This window comes from Cryptomeria japonica, chromosome 9 (genome assembly GCF_030272615.1).
Source record: "Cryptomeria japonica chromosome 9, Sugi_1.0, whole genome shotgun sequence".
Classification (NCBI taxonomy): domain Eukaryota; kingdom Viridiplantae; phylum Streptophyta; class Pinopsida; order Cupressales; family Cupressaceae; genus Cryptomeria; species Cryptomeria japonica.
This window is the reverse complement of record NC_081413.1, coordinates 547,709,579-547,734,289: the sequence shown is the minus strand read 5'-3', so window position 1 is coordinate 547,734,289 and position 24,711 is coordinate 547,709,579. Positions and strand designations below refer to the sequence as shown.

Sequence of the window (24,711 nt, the reverse complement as noted above, 5' to 3'; positions counted from 1 at the left end):
AGGAATATCATTAAAGAAAATAAAGAATTTTGTGTGCATTATTTCATAGGATAATGTATAGTGAAAATAATTTCTTGCAACAATTAGCATTTGGGATACCGGTAAACATTGTAAACCGCAATATACAATAAGCAATGATTTTGCTGGAGCACTTGAAATGTTATGGAAACCTAATAACTTTCAATATGAGAAATGTTAATAATATGCTGTTGATTGTCTTCACCAACATATAAGCATGCTTAGATATATTTCCAATACAGCTGGCATATTTGATTTCCATTAGATTTTGATAGTTTTAGTTTCCTGCTTGTGATCTCACTGCATATAACATCTGGTTTGAATGCTAAAACCCTATATATAGCAGTTCACCTCCAGACTGATGAGAAAAAATTATCTCTTACACAAACATTCTACTTCTTTATGATGGTATGTTCTTCTTATAAGTCATTTTGTGAAAGAAATTAGTCCCCAAAAAATGGGTGCATTATTTAGGTTACATGAATAACACCGTAGACCATTATTTTGCCAGTACCAGATCAATACCCTTGTTAGTGTTCAATAAAGAAAATAAGAACAATACATGTATAATTCTGAAGTATTCAAAATCAAAACAATTAATCCTCAGAGATGACAGATGTCTGAACAATTTCATCCAGGCATGGCAGTATAGCTAATTTATATCAAGATTTAACTATGCGATAAACACTTTCATAAAAGTTGTTCATCATTCTGGATTCCACTCAACGGCACTGACTATTATGTATTCTGCAAATGTAATATACATGTTAAAGTCACCAATCAACATCACATTTTGCACACACACTGTACAGATCAAAAACAGATTAAAAGACAAATCTGAAACTATAACAAACACTAAAGAGAATAGAGTTCACAGTATACAGAAAGAAGTCAGCTGACCTGTTCCCATTTCCCCTGAAGTTCAAATAGTACTTGACGGTAAGATAGACATTCTGCATGATAACAAGATGCCAACTCTTTCAGCATCGCCCTCCTTTTGATTATGCTGAACACTGAAAAATTCATGAAGTTAGTGTAATAATAGGGATGATTATGCATCCAGTCTTTACATTATCCAACAGGTCAGAGGTTGAAGATTGATATGGCATGTGTTTACATAAAAGCTGTCCAGAAGCTATGATATTGACTATTTCACACCAATGATCAATTAGATAACCTAAAAGTCTTAAACCGAACAACAGTTTAGGTTGTTTAAGAATATACTGAACAAGTCAAATATATGCAACTAATGAAAAGACAAATGTCTTTAGGCCCTTTGACTTCTGCTCCTGCTTTCTTGCAAGTCACCCTTCTGAATTTTAGAATGTTAATTACTATCTCAATTTACCTTTGATATATAAATGTTGTCTCCTTATCATATCAAAATGTCCCCTTCCATCATCTCATACTAGCAGCTAAATTGTTTCAAAATGTAATTAATTACATTTGTGAGAAAAACACATCCTTTTAGCTTTTTAATCCTGTTAATTTTCCAGAGAAAGTTCAATCGTTTTGCTGAAATGTACAAAGAGATTGCCATTCATAGACATTTATATTTTCAGTTTACATCAATAAGAAGGGTGCAAGTGTTGGCAAATTTAGGGTCAATGCAAGTCATCACCTCTCTATCATGAGAACTGCTTTTGTAACTACAGCAGAAGCATGAACAAGAAAAAATGAGTCACCTTCTTAAAGCAACTCCCTCTGTCTTTGAATTGTACCCTATATCATATATAGTTAGTCAATAAGAATTTAGATTTTTAATGGGAAATGGTGACCTCCTCGTGTAATTGAAAGTCTTGTACACCACTCACAGTAAATGAGCATCATAAGCAATGTTCACAAGCTACAAGGCTAATCAAGTCTTCAATCTGAACAGACAATATAATAATCCACAAATATATATGCTAAATACATCAAAGCAAACAATTTTTTGTTGACCTAGACAGTACTCAAAACTTTGCATGCAACTATGCCACTCCTTTCACATCAACTTAATATCTTGTTGTATAGTTGGAAATTGCCTACTTCACAATTTTCACATTATGCATACATTTTAGTGTCCATTTCCATAACATGTTTTGGTTGTATTTAGCCAAATCTTCAGCCTTTTTACCAATTGTTAGATTGTCAAGTATCCCCGGTTAACCCAACTTTTATTATTAAACAGTTCCCAAACTTTGTGAAAACCTGTATGATATTGGTTGCCAACGCAATCATGGCAGTGATCTACTCACTAGCACAATCACATTAGTGTCTCTGTATAATGAACCAAATGAAATTATCAAAATCCAATCCTTTTGGCCTTTCTACATTTTCAAAAGGTTGACACGATTCTAATTTTATAAAATGGCGTTTTAATCCTTATTTGACTCTCTCCTACATTCCTATTGTATATCAATCTTTTAGAATACCCTCTCTCCATTTGAATTCTGATTTATGGCTATTCTCTCTCCCATGATTTTTATTAAGCTTCTTCCTCCATTACCAGCATCCTATATAAGTTCTTCCATATCCTTCGTGTTTTTTATGACTACCACCACAATTACCTATGCATAAACCTAAAACTTTCTGCTTCACTTCCAAACCCATGGCATCATGGCAATCAGTCATTTCTTTCATCTCCTCCATTCACAGAAACAATAGCACAAGAGTGTTAGATATCGTGTACGGTTTCACTAGTAGCTGCAATACCTTACACCCACCACAAACACCCACACCTTAGGGATCACACACTTCCAATATTTTCCAATTACACATAGGATTGAAATGCACCAAATAGGGATATGACTGAGGCAAATTCCCACGCAATCCCAATAAATTTTCTTGTTGCAAAGCTAGGAACATGAGCCCAATATCTCTGAGTACATACATCAGATCAAGAATTTGCAAGCACAGAAGGAATAAATAGACCATCATGGACAACCTCCAAGATATGAAGCTATTCCAACTATTGGTTGCCACTGCACTATGACAGTCACTAAGGTCTCCACTGTGACAACGGGCACAACTGCAAAAGTCTGCTTTCTAGTCTAGTTTTCATTTGCTTTGATTTTGTATACTTCAACTTTCCAATACTAGGGCATTGCTCCACGGATAAACTCCCCAACTCAGTTCTGATACAGCCTACCCTGATTTTTGTCTACATTTCACCAACAAACATAATCTGCATCAAACTTCAATCCAGGAACATTCTTCTTGCATCTTCTTTTTCTTTTCAACATTTTCTTTCATAACATAGCTTTATCATTTCTTAAAATCTACCTCTTTGTATAATTAGATTAATGGCACTTTGTTTACCATATGAATTTATTTTCTATAAGTAGGTAAACCTATTAGTTTAATTAATACACTAGAGCAATTTAATTCTTCCCTTCATTTGTAGCATTTTAAAGTATGAGATTTGATCTTTTCCAATACGATCTCACAACAGAACACAATTTCACATAAACAACTACTTTGAAAGCATGGGCATTGCAAATGCATGGCATTCATTACCACAAAATCAAGTATTACCATAAATATTATATATTTTATAAAGCAAACTGCACGCTTACCTAATGTATTTGTTATTTGGTATAGACTAGTCGGTTCTTGCTCACATGCTAAATGTTCACTACTGAGGATGAATAATTATTATCATAGAACAATCCTCTATCTTGGCAGGCATATTTAAAGCCTTTTGTGTACATACAAAACTTCTTACATTCGAAAAGAACCTAATAACAAAGAAAAAATATCCCATACATTGTTTGTTCAAGTTCAGTATCATTGATTCAATGTTTTTTTCCTCAGGATTAGGCATACAAAATAAAAAAGAAACATTATTGCTAGGATTCAGCAGACCAAAGCAATCAAATTATACCAGTTATAATACAAATAATAAAAATTTTACAACACGCAGATTTAACATGGTTCACCCAATGTGGGCTACATTAACTGAGAAACATGCATCCGCCCTTTTGATATTATCTAGTGAAAAATTGAATTACAACCTTGCAGCATAATTTGTTGTCGTGTGCTATATCAATGCACTCAAGCTCCCGTATGTCTCTTAACCTTTCATATTCCACAGCCACTTATTTAACAAGCCCTTTTGGCAGTTTACAATATTCGTTTACAATAAAAACTAACAACCTGCTCTTTTATTATTATGGGCATTTTTTGCTTCGGGGGCACTGCCCCCAGTAGCCCCCAATTTATAGCAAACATTACCAAACATTCAAATAGGATGGGCCAAAGGTATATAACATGCAATAAGTAATAAATTATGATTAGTCAATCTTGTATATGCTATTCGAGAGGGATGTACAGAGATATCTATGATTTTATAAAAGGCATGGAGAGAGGTGAACATGAATTTGAGAAAGGTAGGAAAAAAGAATTTTAGACTATCTGAAAATATTTTTCTCATTTTTTTGAGAAAAAAGCGAGACTTGCAGAAGGTCATTCTCCTAGCACACATAGGGTTGAAGTTATTCTCACAACATTAGAGAGTATTATTTGAGAGCTTTCCAAAGGCAATTATAATAGGAAATGTTAACATCAAGGGAAATATCAACATGTAAACTTGACCTGACAGATACAATTTACACAGGTTTACGGATGCAGAATTCAAACAAAAATCATATCCTCTAATTCAGCTAAGCAAATCAGGCACCATTTTTCAACATTGTGAAGTAAACTTCCATGTCTGCTTGCCTGTGTAACCATTTTGTGTTCAAAGTTCGTGCTAGAAAGAAATTACAGTGAAAGCAAGTTTTCTCGAAACCCTAGTCCTTAAAAAATGAAACGTGATTTATGGAATATAGGTTCTAGAGACAAAAGGATTAAATTTGGATCTTAGGCATGATGTTGTTAAGTGGTGTTGGATCTTTGTAGATGAATCATGAAAGATTAAATAATCCGATTTTAAAATAAGTTGAATAATCCTTTCATAGGGAAACTGAAACCTCAAAAACAGATAATGTTGAAAAGAGATCAAAAATTGTATGAGGAGACAGAAAATAACTATGTAGAGTTAGCAAATTGAAAGTTTAAAATTCAGTCACTTGTGGAGATGAACAACTTAAAGGAATATAGTAACGAATGGCAATCAGAAAGGGAAAAGTTTCAAACACTAATCTTCAATTGAGAAAAAAAAATCTTACCAAGGAAGCTTCGATATTGCAAATCAAGAATGTATCCAAAAGGATGTGGTCATTGTCTTGGTGTAAATCAGGACAGCAAGCATAACTTCATCAACAATGACTTGTCTTAAAGTTTGTAAGTTCAAGTAAAGAAGATCAAGGATTGGGGTAAATGTTGAGAAAGGTTAATTGTCTGAAGATTTGAAGCTGGCTATGAGAAATATTATTGCTCTCATATTTTTATGGCATTCCTATGACTGATTGGAATATTGCTCTTGGATATGGCTAGTTACAGAGTTTAAGAATTTGTTAACATAAATATGCAAAAAGAGTTCATGGAGATTTGGTACAGAAAAAAGATGCTAGCACTATTGGGTGTTCAACATAACAAGGATGGGCATCAATTATGAAAATAATTTAAAGAAAAACATTTGAAGTAATCTGAAGAATGGCAAGCTATTAAAGTATTATAGTAATATTTAGTATATAATGGTCAATTTAATCTTTAGGATAGACTCTAGGAATATTCTATTTTCTTTTAGTTAAGTTCTTACCCTTTGCTTTATTAGTTGTCGCTCTCATCCTTTACAGATAAAGATTTGGAACACTTATTTAAAAAGAATTTCACACCTTAATTTAATATCGAATATCTTGGTAATCATTATGTGTTACATTGTTTTTAATATAGGTTTAAAGCCCAAGTCACACTTCAGAATTAGCGAATGTGTGAAATTCTACAAACTATATAGTGACAACTCACAAACGTGATACATAAGGATCAAAAGGACATCATATGATATAGTACAGCATTGTATGGAATCAATTAGGGATTCCAGATTTTATTTTGATGGTATTTTTGGTAATACAAATCGTGCCCTTGCTGAAAGCAAAAATTGTGCCATTTTTTCCTTGTAAATTCGCAACCTGTTTTGCCCTATTTTCTGGAAAATTTGTGCGGCAGGCTTTTGCACAAATCACGTCATTTTTTTCATCTGTAAAATTATGCCCTCTGTGACCTCATCTATGGAAAATTGCAACAGATTTTCTAAAATTGCAAATGGAAGATAATCAACAGCCAAGGCAGCAAGCATGACAAGATTTCTAACGATTTTTTTTGGTGACTTCTTATTAAATTGTGGCTTATTTTGACAATTTTCAGCAAATCCATGACAAGCTAGGGCACACCTCATGGGTAACAGAAGAAAATGTGATTATTTTTTGTCATTTTTTGACTTTTTTGGTAACCTTTTTAGAATTGTGCCTTCTGCTATGGTTTGCAAAATTTGTAAGTCATTCCAATTACAAGGGTTTATTTTTTTCGTAGTTACAAATTGCGGGAGGGATGGCTTCATTACCCAGCATTATGTTGGCAAGCGGTCAATGTTTAACTAGCAAAAATTAAAACAAATGAAAGCAACGGATGCTCATGATCTTCAATTACAAATGCCTCAATAAGATCGTCCTAGGTACTACCACCTGACCAAAAGTTGCAAGTAAAGACTGAGACAAGTTTGATAAGCGTGATTGAGAAGCCGTCAGGTTGATAAAGTAGTTATTAGTGACCAATAAAATGCTTTCAAAGGTTCAAACAGGCAAAACCTCTACGAAAATTTGGAAGCACCTACAAGATGCATGACACATCAAATAAAGACAAGGCCTTCTTGAAAAAGATGATTTTCTCAATCATGATGGATGAGAAGATGTCTTTGCAGGAGCAATTGATGAAGATCAAAGACATTTGTGCTCAATTGTCAACAATAGGTCGCAAGATGGAAGAAGATATGGTGGTCATTACGTTGAAAAGCTTACCACAAGCCTATGAACAATTTATTGAGACACTCGATATCACATTAACCAATGTTAACCTGAAGTTCATAGAGCTATGTAATAAGCTCTTGCAGCAAGATAGATGGAAGAAACAATTTGCCAACGATAGTGATACATATAGTGTAGAACAAGCATTTGCATCTAAAGACAAGGGCAAAGGCGAATGGAAACCGCACATAATTCTTATGAAAAAAAGACATGGGTTATTTCAAAGCTTCCACCCAAGAAGAATCCCATTGGCTACAAATGGGTGTACAAAGTCAATGGTACACTTGACAAGTACAAAGCACATTTGGCTGCAAAAGGGTTTGCACAAAGAGAAGGCACTAACTATGAGGATACCTTTACTCCTACAACAAAGATAAGAACCATCCGTTTAGTTTTGGCCATGGCAGCTCAATTTGGATGGAAAGTCCATCAAATGGACATAAAACGTGCCTTCCTGAATGGCGATTTGGAGGAAGCAGTGTACATGTCTCAACCATTGGGTTTTCAGGTTGCAAGAAAGGAGCATCAAATATGCAGACTGAAGAAAGTTTTATATGGCTTGAAGCAAGCACCCAAGGGAGGGTACATCAAAATTGGCAGATATTTTATTGAAAAGGGATTTCAAAGAAGTACTTCAAATCCAAAAATGTACACCAAAAGAGTAGGCATTGAGATCATTCTACTAGTTATTTATGTAGATGATATTATCCTTATAGGTAGTAAGGCACATTTGATTGAACAAATCAACAGTAATTTGAGTAAAGCTTTTGAAATGACTCATTTGGGCCTTCTACATTACTGCCTGGGTGTAGATGTTTCGCAAACAAGTGGTGAAATTTTTATTTCTCAATATATATATGCCAGAAATTTGCTTGATAAATTCAAAATGATAGATATATGCTTGATATATGCCACTAGACCTGATTTGAGCTATGTTGTGAGTGTCATTTCAAATTCATGGCAGCCCCAAAGGTAGAACACTAGGTTGCAGCAAAGAGAGTGTTGAAACATGTGAAAGGGACACTTGATTTTGGCATTATGTACAGCAGAAGCAAAGATCCTAGGCTGGTTGGGTTCGCAGATTCAGAATAAGCAGGTTTTGTTGATGTCAAAAAATACATTTCTGGATATGTTTTCAATCTTGACATGGGTGCAATCACATGGACCAGCAAAAAACAAGAAGCAGTAGCTCTTCCTCGACAAACACAGATAAAGGAATAGTAAAAGCAGCAGGAGGATGTATGGCTAAGAAAGATGCTCTCAAACACGAAGATGCCACAAGCAGGGCCTTCGCTCTTGTTCTATTGCAATCAAGGGATGATAAAATTCAACAAGAATCCAATATTCCATGAATGTACCAAACATGTGGAACTTCATTGTCATTTCATAAGGCAACTTGTAAAAAAATGGATCAATGATTTGCAATATTGTCCAACTGAGGAACAAACTACAAACATTCTTACCAAGTCTTTGAGTCCTAACAAATTTATAAAAATTTGGGATAAACTTGGTGTAGTTAGTGAATTGACCATTAAGGGAGGAGGTTATTAAAGTATTATTGTAATATTTCGTATATAATGATCAATTTAGTCTTTAGGGTAGATTAGGAATATTTTTTATTCTTTTTAGTTGAGTTCTTATCCTTTTCCTTTATTAGTGGTCACTCTTATCCTTTCCAGATAAAGCTTTTGTAACTCTTATTTAAGGGGGCTTCCACTCCTTCGTTTAATATCAATATTTTGGTAATCATTATGTGTTATATTTTTTGTAATATAGGCAAGATATAGTAGGACAAAGAAGGATTGCAAGAAGAGCATATGGGAGGTTTCAAAGAAGAGCAAATTGAGAAATTTAAAGAATCTAAAAAACATAATGAAGATAATAAAGAAGAATTTGAACAAGAGAGCAAATTAGAATCTAAACAAAAGAATGAACACATAGGTGCAATAATTTCACACTCTTCACCTACTCAAAAGCTAAAGAAGCGGATGGAAGACAATCTTTTATAGTCAAAAGTAGCAGAGGCTACATCAACAAAGATTACAGTATATGTTGAAATAATCAAGAGAAGCAAAAATCAAAGGGGCACAATATCAAGCATCTAAAGAGAGATACTATAGACATACAGTGAATCAAGGAAGCAAATGCCATAAATGTGGTGCTCATTGAAAGGTCAAAGAACAAAACGTTATGGATATTTTTGGAATAAAAAGAGTATTGGCCATGAGCTTCATGGAAGCAAACAAGCAACAAGTAAAACTACATACCATGTTAGAGTTGCATTAGATATGTACAAGTTTGGAATTATGCAAAAGAAGAATAAGTTCATCAAAGACCAACATTTATGAAGTTCTCATTTGGATTAACGGCCATTATTGGTACCAACTGTGATCAATTCTTATGAACTCGTTATTTGAATTCTTCTTATGTCATAGGATGAATACGTTAAAAAGTGCAGAATGTTAGAATATTCAAGATTGAAAGTGGATGTTATCCACCTAGGACCACAGTATTATATTGTAAATGGGTTGTGGCGTAGCCAACTTGTAGCAAACATAACTAATGCTTAGATAGGATTGGCCAATATGTTATTTATGCACTGGGTCAGTAAAATTTAATGTGCAAAAAGCAATAAATTACAATTATTAATTTAAAAAATTTGGCCCCGTAAGGATTTATCCTCCTATAATATTTTTATATGTTAGGCTATTTATAATCAAAGATGAATATGGATTGTGGAAATTTACTTTCCCACTTTTCTCATTATAGCATGAGTATATCTTACTGTTTTGTTTTTTAAAGCAATTGGACTTTTTTTAGAATTACATTCTTAAATATCATTTCTAGGGTCGATTATGTGCAGTATTAAATGGTTGAGTCGCTTTTTCAGTGACCTATTCCTAACGTGTGGTCACTCCTATGAGCTTGAGTGATCCACACAGCGCTTAATGCATCAGGTGGTGCTTGTAGGCATGACACAATGGCATTGAAACTAGCAAAATAAAGCATTGCATTGCATCAAATTCACCAAGAGGACATATATCCAAAAATTGTAACTTCCTACAAGGTTGCCCATCATAGAACTTTCATTTGTTTTGCTGAATGTCATGTCCCACATAAAGTTAGGGCTCTATAAATACAAATTGCAGCACTGAAAACATGAGCAATAAAAGAAAATGAAAGCCAACTTAGGTTAAAACAGTGATTAGGGCCAACTAGGGGAATAAATAAATAATAAAACTAGCAACAATTAATTAAATGAAGGCCAACCCAAGGCAATGATGATAGAGGCCGACTCCCTTGGCATGGTCATCCACCATTGCAAGATTTAATACAAGATAAAATCTAGCCGACCCTGAGTACTTTGGCACCCAAGTTAATCACATATATAAAGGGCAGCTTTTGTAATGAAAAAGGGGAGCAGTTTTAGGAGCAGTAATTAATTTAAAGGCAGCGATGGTATCTGAATCTGCATAATATGTATACTCAGCAATCCATTTGCAAGTTAACACGGCAGCAAAGAGATTGAGGATATATGTTTATTTTAATACGTGTTATTAACAACTATTGAGGAGGTGTGATCACAGCAGCAGTTATTAAAAGACAAAGATTAAACCATCAAGAGTCACTACTTTGCAAAGCGGTACCCATGGGAAGAGACATGCCCTTCCATCCAAGAAGAAGATATATATACAGTATATCGACCTCCCAATGGGAGAGACATGGAATGAACAGCAAAAACCCTCACTAGCAGCAATCACACCTGATCTGACCAGAGACATATTAATCTCGTGGTGTGCAGAAATAGTTATTTAACATATTTATATATCTCTGTCATGTGTATGCAGATATGAATGTCTAAATCTAACATTAATATTTATGTATTTAATGGTGTGAATTTCTACTTGCAATAATCGATCATGTTGGGGGGAAAAGAAAGGGAATGCAAGAAGGGGGAACGGCAAGAGATCCCTCACTAGGCACACCACCTCATGAGAATGGTTAAGGACCACATGAGGCTAAGGGGGATAAGGTGTGCCCTTGGGCCTAGGGTCAAGAATCAATTTAGGGGCACCCTATTGCATGTCTTTTCTACGAACACCATATTGATCAATTGTTGACATGAGCTAGAAGGGATCCTCAATCATAACAGGAGAGAAGGATAACACGATAGAGAGAAACAGCATACAAACCCCACTAGGTACACCACTTTATGAGAACGGTCAAGGACTACATGAGGCCAAGGAGGATAAGATCTGCCCTTGGGCCTAGGGTAGGGGATATATGGGACACCTTATCATGTCACCCAATTCTACCCTCATTATGGTTGAACCCGCATATAATCATTTAGAATTGTTATGTGCTATAAATATGTATTTCCTTTAGCCCTAGAAATGGAAGTATTCTATGAATTATATCTACATCATTATCTAACTTGGTTGCAGGTTTCCAATGCAGACTTATCTCATCTTATTCGTGAGTAAAGGTTATGCCCCTAACTATATTATGTTCCTTGTTATTGTGAGTTTAGGGCAAAGTATAAGGTGATCCAAGAAAGGGACATTACACTGAACTGTCTCTTAATTGTGCAATCATGCAATCATTCCATTCACATACACTATTTTTGTCATGTGTTGTTTTATCCACAGACATGCACAAACAGTTATCACCCGTATCAACCTGTGCCCCTCTAGCTGTAAATTCATTAATGATTAATATAAAATTTTACCAAATTGCACTGCTTATTTAGCTATCATTCTACTCATTCTCTCCACTTTTCTCAATACCTTTACTTTGTTATTGAATAAAAAGCATGGTAAAGATCATAAATTTATAACACTCATTTCCACAAATAGTGTTGAGAAATGGACCAGCTAGGACTCGAACCTAGGACCTTCCATACGCTGTTGGAGTGCTCTACCACTGAGCTACTGGCCCCTCTTGGACCAGTCCATCATTGGTCCGGGTGTGGCTTATTTCCAACACCAACACCCCCCCTTAAGCCACACCTCTCGTATGCTTGGGGCTCCTAGCCTGGACCTGGCTCTGATACCATGTTGAGACATGGACCAGCTAGGACTCGAACCTAGGACCTTCCATACGCTGCTGGAGTGCTCTACTACTGAGCTACTGGCCCCTCTTGGACCAGTCCATCGTCGGTCCGGGTGTGGCTTATTTCCAACACCAACAAATAGTCTATAATATATATATCAATACAGACAATACAATCACTACCAAGGGTTAAACAAAATGCTACACAATGGAACTTTAAAATAACAATAATATGGAATATATTTACAAAAATATTAACTCTCAATTAAGGAGAACATTCCACTAATTTGCAGTCACGAAGTGTCAACATCTCATTAAAAACTTCTTGATGTTTCTTTCATTATCCATTTATTCCTAAGATCTCTTGAATTCCAAAAAAATGGTGAACCTAAGGGATTATGTGTGTTTAGCTAGCATGTTCAAACTTTAACAGTTTAATCAACAGGTTATGCACAAGATCGACTATTCTGTGTCAATAATGTTGATGAGACAAGAAAGTGTCCTATCAATACTAAACAAACTGTGAAGCTCGTAAAAAGCTAATCAAAGAATGATCAATGAATTCATGAAAACATTGGAACCAGGGATGATTATTAGACAGCTACATTGTACATCAGTGTCATGAGTACAATAGGCAAATGTTAAGGACAAGATTTAAGATTCTTCAAAATCCAATTCACTTTCAGGAGCAGCTATATAGTTTAGGATTTGAAAGTTTAGCTGCACATGAATAGGGTTGGCTCAACTCAAATTATTCTGCCACTATTTAACCTCACATCTACTAGACTGTTGCACATTTTGTACTCCCTCCTCCTTATATTTCCTTTCAAATCTTACCTCCAAATTATATTATTAGAAAAAATCAAAAATTGTTTATTACTTGAATGAACAAGTTTAAATGAGCTATGTCCCACAATTTACGCCCTTTTTTTAATAACAATCTGGACAAGCGCTGCACAAGCCAGGATGTGGAGATAGCATAAGACGCAGCTATGACAGAGGGTTTCAAACACATGACAGAGGAAAGGTAGGCTTTTATCTTGGCAAGTAAAAAGTCAGAAGTAGAGAATCCTCAATGAAGAGTGACCATGAGGTTCACAGGATCCTGAAAATATTAAAAAGCAGGGATGGGTATCCCTTTCCTTGGGTGACATTTCAGTATGCCTTGCAGAGGATGTAACAGATCTATGTCATTGTGATGAACGTATTGACCAATATTTAAAGGGTATGGATAGCAGATCTATTGTTTGCAAGTTTATGGGTAGAAGACTGAAGCTTGAGAAGACTATCAAATGGATGGGGGATACCTAGATTACTGTCAAGGCCCATCATTGTCTTTGTTCGTCCATTGTCCAGAGGCTACATCCAATTTCTATTTCAAACAACTGAGTATTAGGATTTTGTCTGGAACAATGCCCCATGGTTCTTTGGTAGGGTTGGTGTGTATATGTGCCAATGGAAACCCTTTTTCAATCTAGAAGTTGAAACACTTACCAGAGTCTCACTCCAGATCCATTCTCATAGACTTTATATGGTCATGAAAAATGCTAGATTGTTAAAGTTACTGGCAAAGAAGGTTGGAGATTTTGATAGGATTGATGCTCAGATGGGTGGTTTTCAAAATAGTTTTGCCAGGGTTTGTGTAATGTTTGACCAAACCCATTTTATATGTTTCCGGTGTAATCAGATTGGGCATAAGAGAATTTTGTGTCGTTCTTCTCAGTTTCTTGTTTCAGGAGTGGCCCATTTGCAGAAATGGATTCCCATAATAGGAAAGCCTGACATGGATTTTGCACGGAGGAACCACAATTGTTTTATGGCTGATTGGGGAAAGGATTGAACAGCTCTTCACTTACTCATTCAAGGGAGTTCTTGGAAGTTTCAGCTAGGGATTCTTCCATGCCAATCGAGGAGTTGGTTGACATGGATTGGAGAATATGAGGGAGTGTGGGTGGAGAACAAAGTAGATTTGCATTTGCCTTGTGAAGTCGATTCTCAGTTATCAAATGGTGAGGGTTTGGTACTTCAGGAAAACAGGGAGATAGAGGAAGATGAATCACTATCCACTAAAACTTTAACCATCTCTGAAGTGGAAAGCAAAATCAAAAAGGCAAACTGTGTTCCCAAAGGAAAGCACAAGCAAAAGTCCGGGAAGGAGATAAGGAGGAGGCAATGGCTCCTAGTAAACAAACTTCTATTGGCAAGTTCTTTTCTCCACGGCATTGTAAGGCTTTTTCAGGGGCTGCAGAGCTAGTGGCATAGGATTCTCCCATCCACTCTAGTGGTGATGCTGAATGGCAGGATGCTGAGAGCAGTTGGGTTTCTGAAAGGTCAGGAGTTGAATGATTGCTTGAGAAGTTTATCTCCAGCAATTCAAAATGCTCTCACCTCCACTACTCCAAAAGAAGAAGTTAAAAGGAAGGAAACAGAAACAGAGAGAATTTGGATGGAGGCCATGGAAACAATTGGAGATGACTGGCAATGGACCATGAAGGCTCTCCTTTCTCATAGGAAAGGGGGTTGATTCTTACACATACCTGATTTAGATTTTCCTCTTCTCCAAGGCCTAGTGGTGTTAAATTTGGGTAGACAAATGTCTCTTTTGTGGGTTTGTTCATAACCTATTGCTGAAGGTGTACTTGTTTTTGTGTTTGGTGTCCACTTCGTGCAACATTTTGGATGATAATATGTAAGATGTCACCTGGCTCTCTCAAGCAGGGTCAGTTAAGTTGTAGTAGTATTGCTTTTGCTCCAGCTTGGTTAAGTTTACGAAACAACCAACGGAAAAAAAATCCAACTCAATTTCCTCAATATTTTTCATCTATGTGCATAATTGAAGTTTTAATTTACATTGCATTCATTAAATGTTTGAAGTACTTGATAATCAGTTTGAATTAAAAACTCCTTGCCTCGAGAATTATTTCCAAGTGTCATCCCCCTCATTGACTCAAAATGTTCAATTCTTTTCTACAAGTACATGGAAGAAATAGTTCTCATAAATCCTATGACTTACATTCCTGTTGTTCGTAAGTATTACAACAACTTTCTTCATCAAGATAGAAATTTCATGTTAAGCTTAGAGGCTCATGCATTTCAACAAAGGCTGACACAAAATACACCTAGCATAATCAAAAACATAAGAATGATAAAGGTTGGAGGGCATTTAGGTTAAAGGATTAATTATATTCATCATTTATGTATAACCGTTACAGTCATCATTGCTTTAACAATCTATGAATAAGTTATTTCTCCAGTATCAATATTTAATTTTCTCATAACATTCACATAAACTGACCAGTGGTTGAGAGATGAAGTAGTCATTCTGTAGCAGGCATTCTACTCAGCTGGAAAAAAAGGAAGGAAAAGACCTTTATTCAAGAACCTAACATGGAGGAGGCAGGCTGATTAAGATATGTTAATCATCTACTTTGCGAAAAACTGGTATCACAGAAGACTAGGCGACATTGACCTGTACTTCTCTCCTAGATTTGTTGCTTGAATAAACAGACAACTCCCGTCTTAAAAACTCTAAGAGCATTAGGTAAGGGTGCCCATTTTTAGCTAGTTTAATCACTATTGCAATGAAATTTTGAAAAGATGCACCAATCAGGAAAAGCTGGAGAATAACATTTTGAAAACTTGAATAGCTCAGGCAAGGTTCAACAATAATATTCTCAAAACTTGATAGATGCGATTAGACTCTGAAGAGAGCTTCAAAGCATATTGTGAAAGTTCTAAAATCAGAATTAATAGGGCCCAAATAATGGATTTATTTAAATAATGTTGAATTAGTGACTTAGTAGAAGTAAGGATTGGAATTCAAATGAGCTGTTGAAATGCTTGCATTTAAATTAAAGTGGTGATAATTTTACAAAATATTCTTGAATCCTAATAATTTATTTATTTGAGTAATGTTGAATAAGCTAATATTTTGAGTGCAGGATTGGATATCAAGTGAGTTGTTAAAATTCTTGCATATTCCAGTACATTTAACAATTAAAAAGAAAGTGATGACTATTTTTTATTAGAAAAGAAATTAACTAGAATTGGCCATCTAGTAAAACATTATACTGGTAGACTTACTCTTATTAAATCAGTTCTATTGTCACTATCAATCTTTTTAGTTGAGAATGAAGGTGTTATTAGAATTTAAAATGATTCTTTGGGATGCATCTGTAAGGAATAAAATAAAAAGTAGCTTATAAATGGAGTATTATTGGATTATTGTTTGGGGTGTTGTTTGTAACTAGGTAAATATGGGTTCGGATTGCCTTAAGGCAACATCCGAACCCATTTAGGACTGGGCCCTATCCTAAAGGGGTAACGTGCCCCCAAGATTAAGCCCAGCCCTATACTTCCACGCCTCCCTAAATACTCCACGCCACAATAATAAATTGGCGCCAAAAGAAGGAGGCTGACTTGCATATCAATAAAGGCCAAGGACTCATATAAATAAAGTCATCTTGCAAATACAATTTATTCATTCATGCATTCAGCGAATTAGCTCTGCATGTAAAAGGTGCGAAGTTACACAAGTATTGTGCAAACTTGTCTATGATTGTGCGAATTTGTCCAAGAGGACAGAGACCATTTTTGGTGCAGACTTGAAGAGCTTAGAAGTGCAGATCTGTCATACAAAAGGGATCAGATCTGAAAGGGAAGCTAAGTATTGTATTTGTGCTATTAAGGGAGAATATATAATCTGACCTGTGGGTCTTTAATGCTGGGTTTTCCTCTTTGGAGATTTTCCCAGGGTATTTGTGTTTGTCTCTTGTTTACTTCCTTCATTTCTGAGTTTACTGAATTATGGTTTACTAAAATGTTACAAATCTAATTAACAAACTAGGGCATAATTAAAAGACATAAATCTGATTACTGATCTAGGGCACAAAAATTACATGGTATCAGAGCTAAGGTGTCACTAACTTCAGATTTTAGTAAATCATTTGTTGCATATAACTGCTGTTTGTTTTCATATTAAAATGTCAGGTTTGAGGGCTGAAGATAGACTTGATGGAGCCCTTGATTTTGCTGCTTGGGAAGTCCGTATTCTATTAATCCTTGAAGAGAATGATCTGCTGAAATTCGTAGAAGAAGAAAGGCTGTCCCCTCCAGAAGATGCTGAAGAGCTGAAGCAGTTCAAGAAAGACTCCCTCAAGGCTAGGAAGATCATAATTGAATCCATCAAAAGACTCCCTCAAGGCTAGGAAGATCATAATTGAATCCATCAAGAATCATCTTGTCACTGTCATATCAAAATTTGCGTCTGCCAGGGAAATGATCAAACACTTGGAAGGGATGTATGAAGTCAACAACCTCAGCAGGGCTTTTGCTCTAAGACAGCAGCTTCTTCACATGAAAATGAAAGAAGAAGACTCAATCATAGCCTACTTCATGAAGATCAATGAACTAAAGGACAAGCTAAGTACTCTTGATTGCCAAATCTCGGATAAAGATCTTGTTATGATTGCATTAAATGGTCTACCTGATGAATGGGAACCATTCATTCGTAGCATTGGTGGAAGAGTCGATCGTCCCAACTTTGAATGTCTTCAATCTGATCGCATCGAAGAGGAATCTCGAATTGAGGTAAGAGGAAAACTCAAGAACTCTCACAAAGATAATCATGTTCTCTTAGCTAAATCTAGGAAAGGTGGACATTGGAAGAAAGAAAAGAGAAGCAAAGATTTTAGATCCTCCTCCTATGATCCAAGGAAGAAGTCAAGAGATTCCTCTCACATTCGTTGCTTCAGATGTGATAAGTATGGTCACCATACCAGAGATTGTCAGAATGATCCGAAGGAAAGGGAAGTCAATTTGAATGAAGTTGTCGAACAAAGTGAGGATTATCTTCTTAGCTCTGCTCTATCCAGCAATGTTCCTACGGACAGTAATACGTGGATACTTGACAGTGGTGCCTCCAGACACATCTCAGGTTTTCGTGAGCATCTTTCAGATCTGATTGAAAAGGACACCAACCTTCATGTGGTAATCGGTGATGATGCTCGATACTCGGTAAAAGGTTCCGGTACTACCTCTTTAAAACTAGATTCTGGTATTTCCTTACAACTCTGTGATATTCTCTTTGTACCAAGTATTAAAAGAAATCTTATTTCCATTTCTGCCTTAGAAGATAAGGATATGCAAATAGCATTTTCTGAAGGGAAAGTACTCGCTTGGTCTAAGAAATCTAATTTCAAAACTACTCGTGTTATTGGAAATAGATGTGATAGTTTATATAAGCTTGCAGCTAATCGAATTCAAGCTCTCATCCATGAGGCCCCTGAATCATGCGAGCTATTACATAGAAGACTTGGACATCTACACTTTCAAGCTCTTCCCACTCTTGGTAAAATGGTTAAAGGTATGCCTAAACTTAGTTTATCTCATGATGATGCTTGTAAAGGTTGTGCAATGGGTAAGAATGTAAAGAATCCTTTTCATAAAAGCGATAGTAGGGCTAAAGAAAAGTTCGAACTTATTCATTCAGATTTATGTGGTCCTATGTCTGTAGCATCTCCTAGCGGTTTCCTGTATTATGTTATCTTCATAGATGATTTCTCTAGGAAAACATGGATCTACTTTCTTAAATCTAAAGAGTCTGAAGAAGTCCTTAACAGATTTAAAGAATTTAAATCCTTAGTTGAAAACACTACAGGAAATCGAATTAAATGTTTAAGGTCTGACAATGGAGGTGAATACACCTCAGGTAGTTTCTATGACTTTTGTGTTAAGGCAGGAATCAAGAGGGAGTTTTGTGTTCCCTACAATCCTCAGCAAAATGGAGTTGCTAAAAGAAAGAACAGGACCATTGTTGAAGCTGCAAGAGCCATGATTCATGATCAAAACCTGCAACCTTTTCTATGGGCGGAAGCATCCAAAACAGCAATTTACATTCAGAATAGATGTCCTCATAGTGCTCTAAAGAATGTAACTCCTGAAGAAGCCTTTAAAGGAATCAAACCTGACATCAGCCACCTAAGGATATTCGGGAGCCCGGTGTATGTTCATGTGCCTAAAGAAAAACGAACCAAGTTGGATCCCTCTGGAAAGAAAGGCATCCTAGTGGGATACAGTGAATCTTCCAAAGCCTTCAGGATCTACATCTCAGGTCAAAGGTATGTTGAGGTAAATAGAGATGTAACTTTTGAAGAAGATATTGCTTTCAAAAGATCTAAAGGTTCATTATCTGACAATAACGATATGGTGATTGAAAATCAAGATTCAATAGTTGATACTAACCCTAAGATACAGGAGTCCACTGACCTTCCGAATCAGGAAGTTCAGATTGACCCAATAGAACCCATGGTCTCTACCGATATACCTCAGGATATTGTGGTCTGCAAGAAGAGACCACTTTGGGTTAGAAACACGATTCAAGATGCTGAAGGATTTGTTGCTCCCAGAGGAACCTTTAGAGATAGCAGGAGACTCCAAAACCACACCAACTACATTTCTGTGGTGTGTAATATCATTGAGTCTGAACCCCACAATGTCGAAGAAGCTATGTCCCATCATGCTTGGAAATCAGCCATGGATGAAGAGTATGGGTCTATCATCAAGAATGGTGTCTGGGACATTGTACCCAGACCCAAAGGTAAGTCTGTTGTTTCCTCTAAATGGTTGTTTAAAATTAAGCATAATGATGATGGTAGTATTGAAAAATACAAAGCTAGGTTTGTAGCTCGTGGTTTTTCTCAAAAGGAAGGAATAGATTATGAAGAAACTTTTGCTCCTGTTGCTAGATATACTTCTATTAAATCTATAATAGCTATTGCTGCAGCCAAAGGTTGGGAACTGCATCAAATGGACATTAAGACAGCCTTCCTCAATGGTGTTATTGAGGAGGAAGTCTATATTGAGCAACCAGAAGGTTATGTAATCCATAAAAGAGATTCTCACGTTTGCAGGTTGAAGAAAGCCTTATATGGGCTCAAACAAGCTCCTCGGGCTTGGTATGAAAGAATTGATAAGTACTTACTAAGATTAGGATTTCGTAAGAATGATGTTGATGCTAACATTTACTTAAAGGTTTATAATGATGATATGCTTATTTGGGTTTTGAATGTGGATGATCTATTTCTCACTGGTGAAAATAAATTAATCATAAGATGTAAGAAAGAATTAGCCTCAGAATTTGAAATGAAGGATTTAGGACTAATGCATTACTTCCTAGGGTTAGAAGTATGGCAAAAATCCAATGAAATTTTTCTAAGTCAAGGAAAATATACTATTGATATTCTGAAAAGATTTAGAATGATGAATTGTAAACCCATGCATACTCCTATGGAATCTAACTTAAAGAAGTTAAGTGTTTCTGCAGCTAACTCTGATTTTGCAGATCCATCTGAGTACAGGCAGCTGATTGGATCATTAATGAATCTAGTCAATACAAGGCCAGAAATTTGTTATGCTGTGAATGCCCTCAGTCAGTTCATGAGCTTGCCTAAACTTGTTCACCTGGTGGCTGCCAAGCACATCCTAAGATACCTGCGTGGCACCATTGGTTATGGGCTTAAGTATTCGCTTAACACTTCAATCTTCTTGGAAGGCTATTCAGATTCAGATTGGGCAGGAAGTGTCAAGGACAGGAAAAGTACTTCAGGTATCTGCTTCAACTTGGGTTCTGCAATGATCTCTTGGGCATGTAGAAAGCAATCTTTCGTAGCATTGAGCACTGCAAAAGCTAAGTACATTGCAGCATCTGTTGCATCCAGAGAAGCAGTGTGGCTTCGCAAACTCCTCGTTGGAATATTTGGTCAAACTAGTGGTCCTACCACCATTCATTGTGATAATCAAAGCTATATAAAGATGTCAGTAAAACCTGTATTCCATGACCGGTCCAAACATGTGGAAACGCACTATCACTTCATTCGGGATATGGTGCAAAAAGGCGCCATTCAACTAAAGTACATTAGCACGGATGAACAGGTTGCGGACATCCTTACCAAACCCTTATCCAGAGTGAAGTTCGAATACTTCAGAGACAGACTTGGTATTGTGGAAAACGGAACCCTGATTGAGAGGGAGCTCCAATCTCAGTGACTCTATCTGCAGCACTTTGATCATTCTTTGCTCGTGTGCAAGAATGAATTGTGTCCACTCTAGGCTTGTGTGCTAGATGGAAAATTGTAATTATGTAAAGACCCACTTGTGTATTACACTTTCTATGCTTGTGTGCTAGAACCATCCTATGCTTGTGTGCTAGGTGGAAGATGTAATTCTATGCTTGTGTGCTAGATCCATTCTATGCTTGTGTGCTAGATGGAACTCTAAAGGTTCAAATTATGTATTCTCTTCTTCCCTAGTTAAGAGGGAGTGTTGTTTGTAACTAGCTAAATATGGGTTCGGATTGCCTTAAGGCAACATCCGAACCCATTTAGGACTGGGCCCTATCCTAAAGGGGTAACATGCCCCCAAGATTAAGACCAGCCCTATACTTCCATGCCTCCCTAAATACTCCACACCACAATAATAAATTGGTGCCAAAAGGAGGAGGCCGACTTGGATATCAATAAAGGCCAAGGACTCATATAAATAAAGTCATCTTGCAAATACAATTTATTCATTCATGCATTCAGCGAATTAGCTCTGCAAGTAAAAGGTGCGAAGTTAGACAAGGATTGTGCGAACTTGTCTATGATTGTGCGAATTTGTCCAAGAGGACATAGACCGTTTCTAGTGCAGACTTGAAGAGCTTAGAAGTACAGATCTGTCATACAAAAGGGATCAGATCTGAAAGGGAAGCTAAGTATTGTATTTGTGCTATTAAGGGAGAATATATAATCTGACCTATGGGCCTTTAATGCTGGGTTTTTCCTCCTTGGAGGTTTTCCCAGGGTATTTGTGTTTGTCACTTGTTTACTTCCTTCATTTCTGAGTTTACTAAATTATGGCTTACTAAAATGTTACAAATCTAATTAACAAACTAGGGCATAATTAAAAGACATAAATCTGATTACTGATCTAGGGCACAAAAATTACATGGGGGTGCTCAACAAGAAAAAATCTACAGTAGACAAATTTGCATGGAGAATGTGCACCCCACTAAAGCAAAATTGGATGAAGATTATAATGGTACAAAATATTATTGAGGTATTCTTTATCTTTACAGATTCTTTGCACATTAATTTTCCTTAGGTCCAAGGATATATGTTGTATAACATATGGAAACAAGAGTGCCCTTAAGATAATCCCATAGATATTCTCATAATTGTGCAGTGTAAAAGATTGTCACGAGACCTTTTTTGTGTTCCTGCTAAATCTATATTGTCATGAGATGATGTTGTCGACCAATGCTGCAACAAACTGTATAAGACTACTAAAAAATCAAAGTTCGAAGAATATGACTAAATCACCAAAGCATTTAAACTACAAAAGAATAAATTCCTTTAAAGAAAGTAATAAGAAAAGTCATAAGTTAATCAATTTGCAATCTTTTGCATGCTCTTTATTGCGAACATTGCCAGTTTTCCAAGACAGCTCTGGGTTGACAATAAACAAGCTATGGCCCAAGCACCGTCCCATTCATTGCATGAAAACTTAAGAATGTTTATTATGTAGTGTTTTAGCAATATGGTTGTGTTTTAGCAATATGGTTATGTGTTTCATTTTAAAAAAAGAAAAGGAAACCCTACAAAACAAGAAATAAAAACAAGGTTCAGAATCAATACTTACACCTCTGAGTATCAACTTCTCCTGTAAACATTCCCCTGCAATAGCAGGCATATATGTACAGCTTACAATTCGTTTTAGAAGGGGTTTGCAATAGCCTGACATGGAATGGACATGAACATTGAAAGCAACAACTTTAAACAAACCCTTAAGTCTTACTATAGAGTTCAAGATCAGGTCACCCCTACATCGTTTCTGAATAATATTCTGCTTACTGGTCATTGCATAGTTCATTATCAAGCCTCTTTCCTGTGGCTATTGCTTATTCTGGAAGCACTAAAATTTAGTTAAGTTACATGTATCCCTCCATATGATATGTGGAAAATCTAGCTTGTACTTAGTTGAAAACAACTATAAATATCTAGGGGTTCTTATAGTGTGTCAGTTAAGTGGTGGTGTTGTTGTTGTGGTCACCAAGGTTCAAACCCCCACTGAGCCATTGTTATCACGAGCTTGTGCATTTGCTGATCCAATGTGCTCACGGGTTTGAGCCTCAGCTTTGACAAATGAGGATGAGGTACCCTGTTTGTCGCCTCACCAGTTCATAGCTCCAGGTCAAAAGCGTTTCACATGGGACTAGATAGCGTGTTGTGCCAGTGTCACCGGTCACATTAAAAAGTTTATTTACCAGGCACTATTTAAAAAACAACAACTGTAAATATCTAACTCGTGTGTATTATGTATTGTACCAAAATTGTTTATAATGGTATATTCATAGAATGAGATAACTTCAAAACAGTATCTACAATCTGAGGCCACCACTTCCATTATATTCCTCATCCAAAAAATCATAGAACCGAGCTCCAAAAATGCTGTACAACTAATTCAATTTATGTAAAGGACTTATGCTCATATTATGTGATCGGCACCAGCATTGTACATATGCATGTTAGGGCAATTACAACAGCCTACAATCTGCAATGCTTGCCTAATTAAAAATACGAACAATTCCAATCTAGGATCACTGTGTAGGTTTAAATTCGTAATCAAAACCTTTACAATTCCTCGACAAAATTCCATAGCGAAAACCCCGATCAAAACACTAATGCAGTAAGAAGTTTCTCTGCCACAATCATGTTTACAGTCTCAATTGTAAAGTCCTCAATCTATTCCTACTGAGATCAACCCTTCTGCAACAGCTTGCAGCACCTAAACTAAAAAATGAAATAACATTTTGACTGAATTAGAATAACATGAAGAAGAAGAAGAAAAAGCCAGAAAAACACAAAGAAGAAGAAGAGAATGCCGGAGAACCAAGAAGAAGAAGAAGAAAAAGCCTGAGAGGAGCTTACTTTGGGCGGGATCGAAGTGAAACAGAAGAGCGGACGATGATTCCTCGGCGGTGGGGCGATCCTCCTCCTCCTTCGCCATCTTCGCTGGGACTGCCATAGGAACCCCAACACCAACACATGGCTCCTCCATCTCAGATGAAGATGAAGATGAGGATGATGAGGATGAGGATGAGGAAGAGGAAGAGCCACTACTGTCCGAAGAAATTGACGAGGAGGACGAATATTCATCATCATTTTTAGAGTTCACCATTTTCCCTTTCTATCAAACCTCTTCCTCCTCCCTTCCCTGCCCTTCCCTGTGCGTGTGGTCTCGCTTTCCCTTTTCCTTCATTGGGAGGTCCCAATAGCGATACCGATACCAATACCGATGCCCATCCCCATTCCCATTCCAATACCCACGCCAACTTCTTTCTTCTTCCTCGCCAATAGAATTTTCATTATAACTAGCAATTGGGTAGCACTGTTTTTGTTCTCTTCAACTGGCTCCAATCTAAACTCAACCCACGTTCCCAAAATTATAATATCAATCCATGACTCCGTGATAAACACCTAGCGTCCCTTTAACCAGGGTCCACTCTACAAAAGTCCTCTAAAGATTTGACTCCACAATTTGTGCATACATTTTTTAAATGCTACTTTTCCTCACTATTGTGGATTTAAGGTTTCTCTATTAGAAAATATTTTTTAAATGTGTATTTTTAAATGAATGTTTGTATTTATATTATATTGTA

At 36.4% G+C, this 24,711-nt stretch overlaps 1 protein-coding gene across 5 annotated transcripts in view; it reads right to left on the bottom strand.

Moving 5' to 3' along the window:
* Nucleotides 1–24,439, bottom strand: part of LOC131060987 (uncharacterized) — a 112,056-nt gene extending 87,617 nt beyond the window's left edge. For 2 of the 5 annotated variants that reach the window (XM_057994482.2, XM_057994485.2), the window contains exons 1-2: nt 23,981–24,437; nt 919–1,031 (exon numbers count right to left, since the gene is read on the bottom strand). In XM_057994482.2, the coding sequence (XP_057850465.2) occupies nt 919–1,031; nt 23,981–24,230 (363 nt within the window). In that variant the 5' untranslated portion in view covers nt 24,231–24,437. Of the gene's footprint in view, nt 1–918; nt 1,032–23,980 lie in introns of all 5 variants that reach the window. The other 3 variants (XM_057994486.2, XM_057994484.2, XM_057994483.2) reach the window with 3 other exon arrangements.
* Nucleotides 24,440–24,711: the final 272 nt, after the last annotated feature.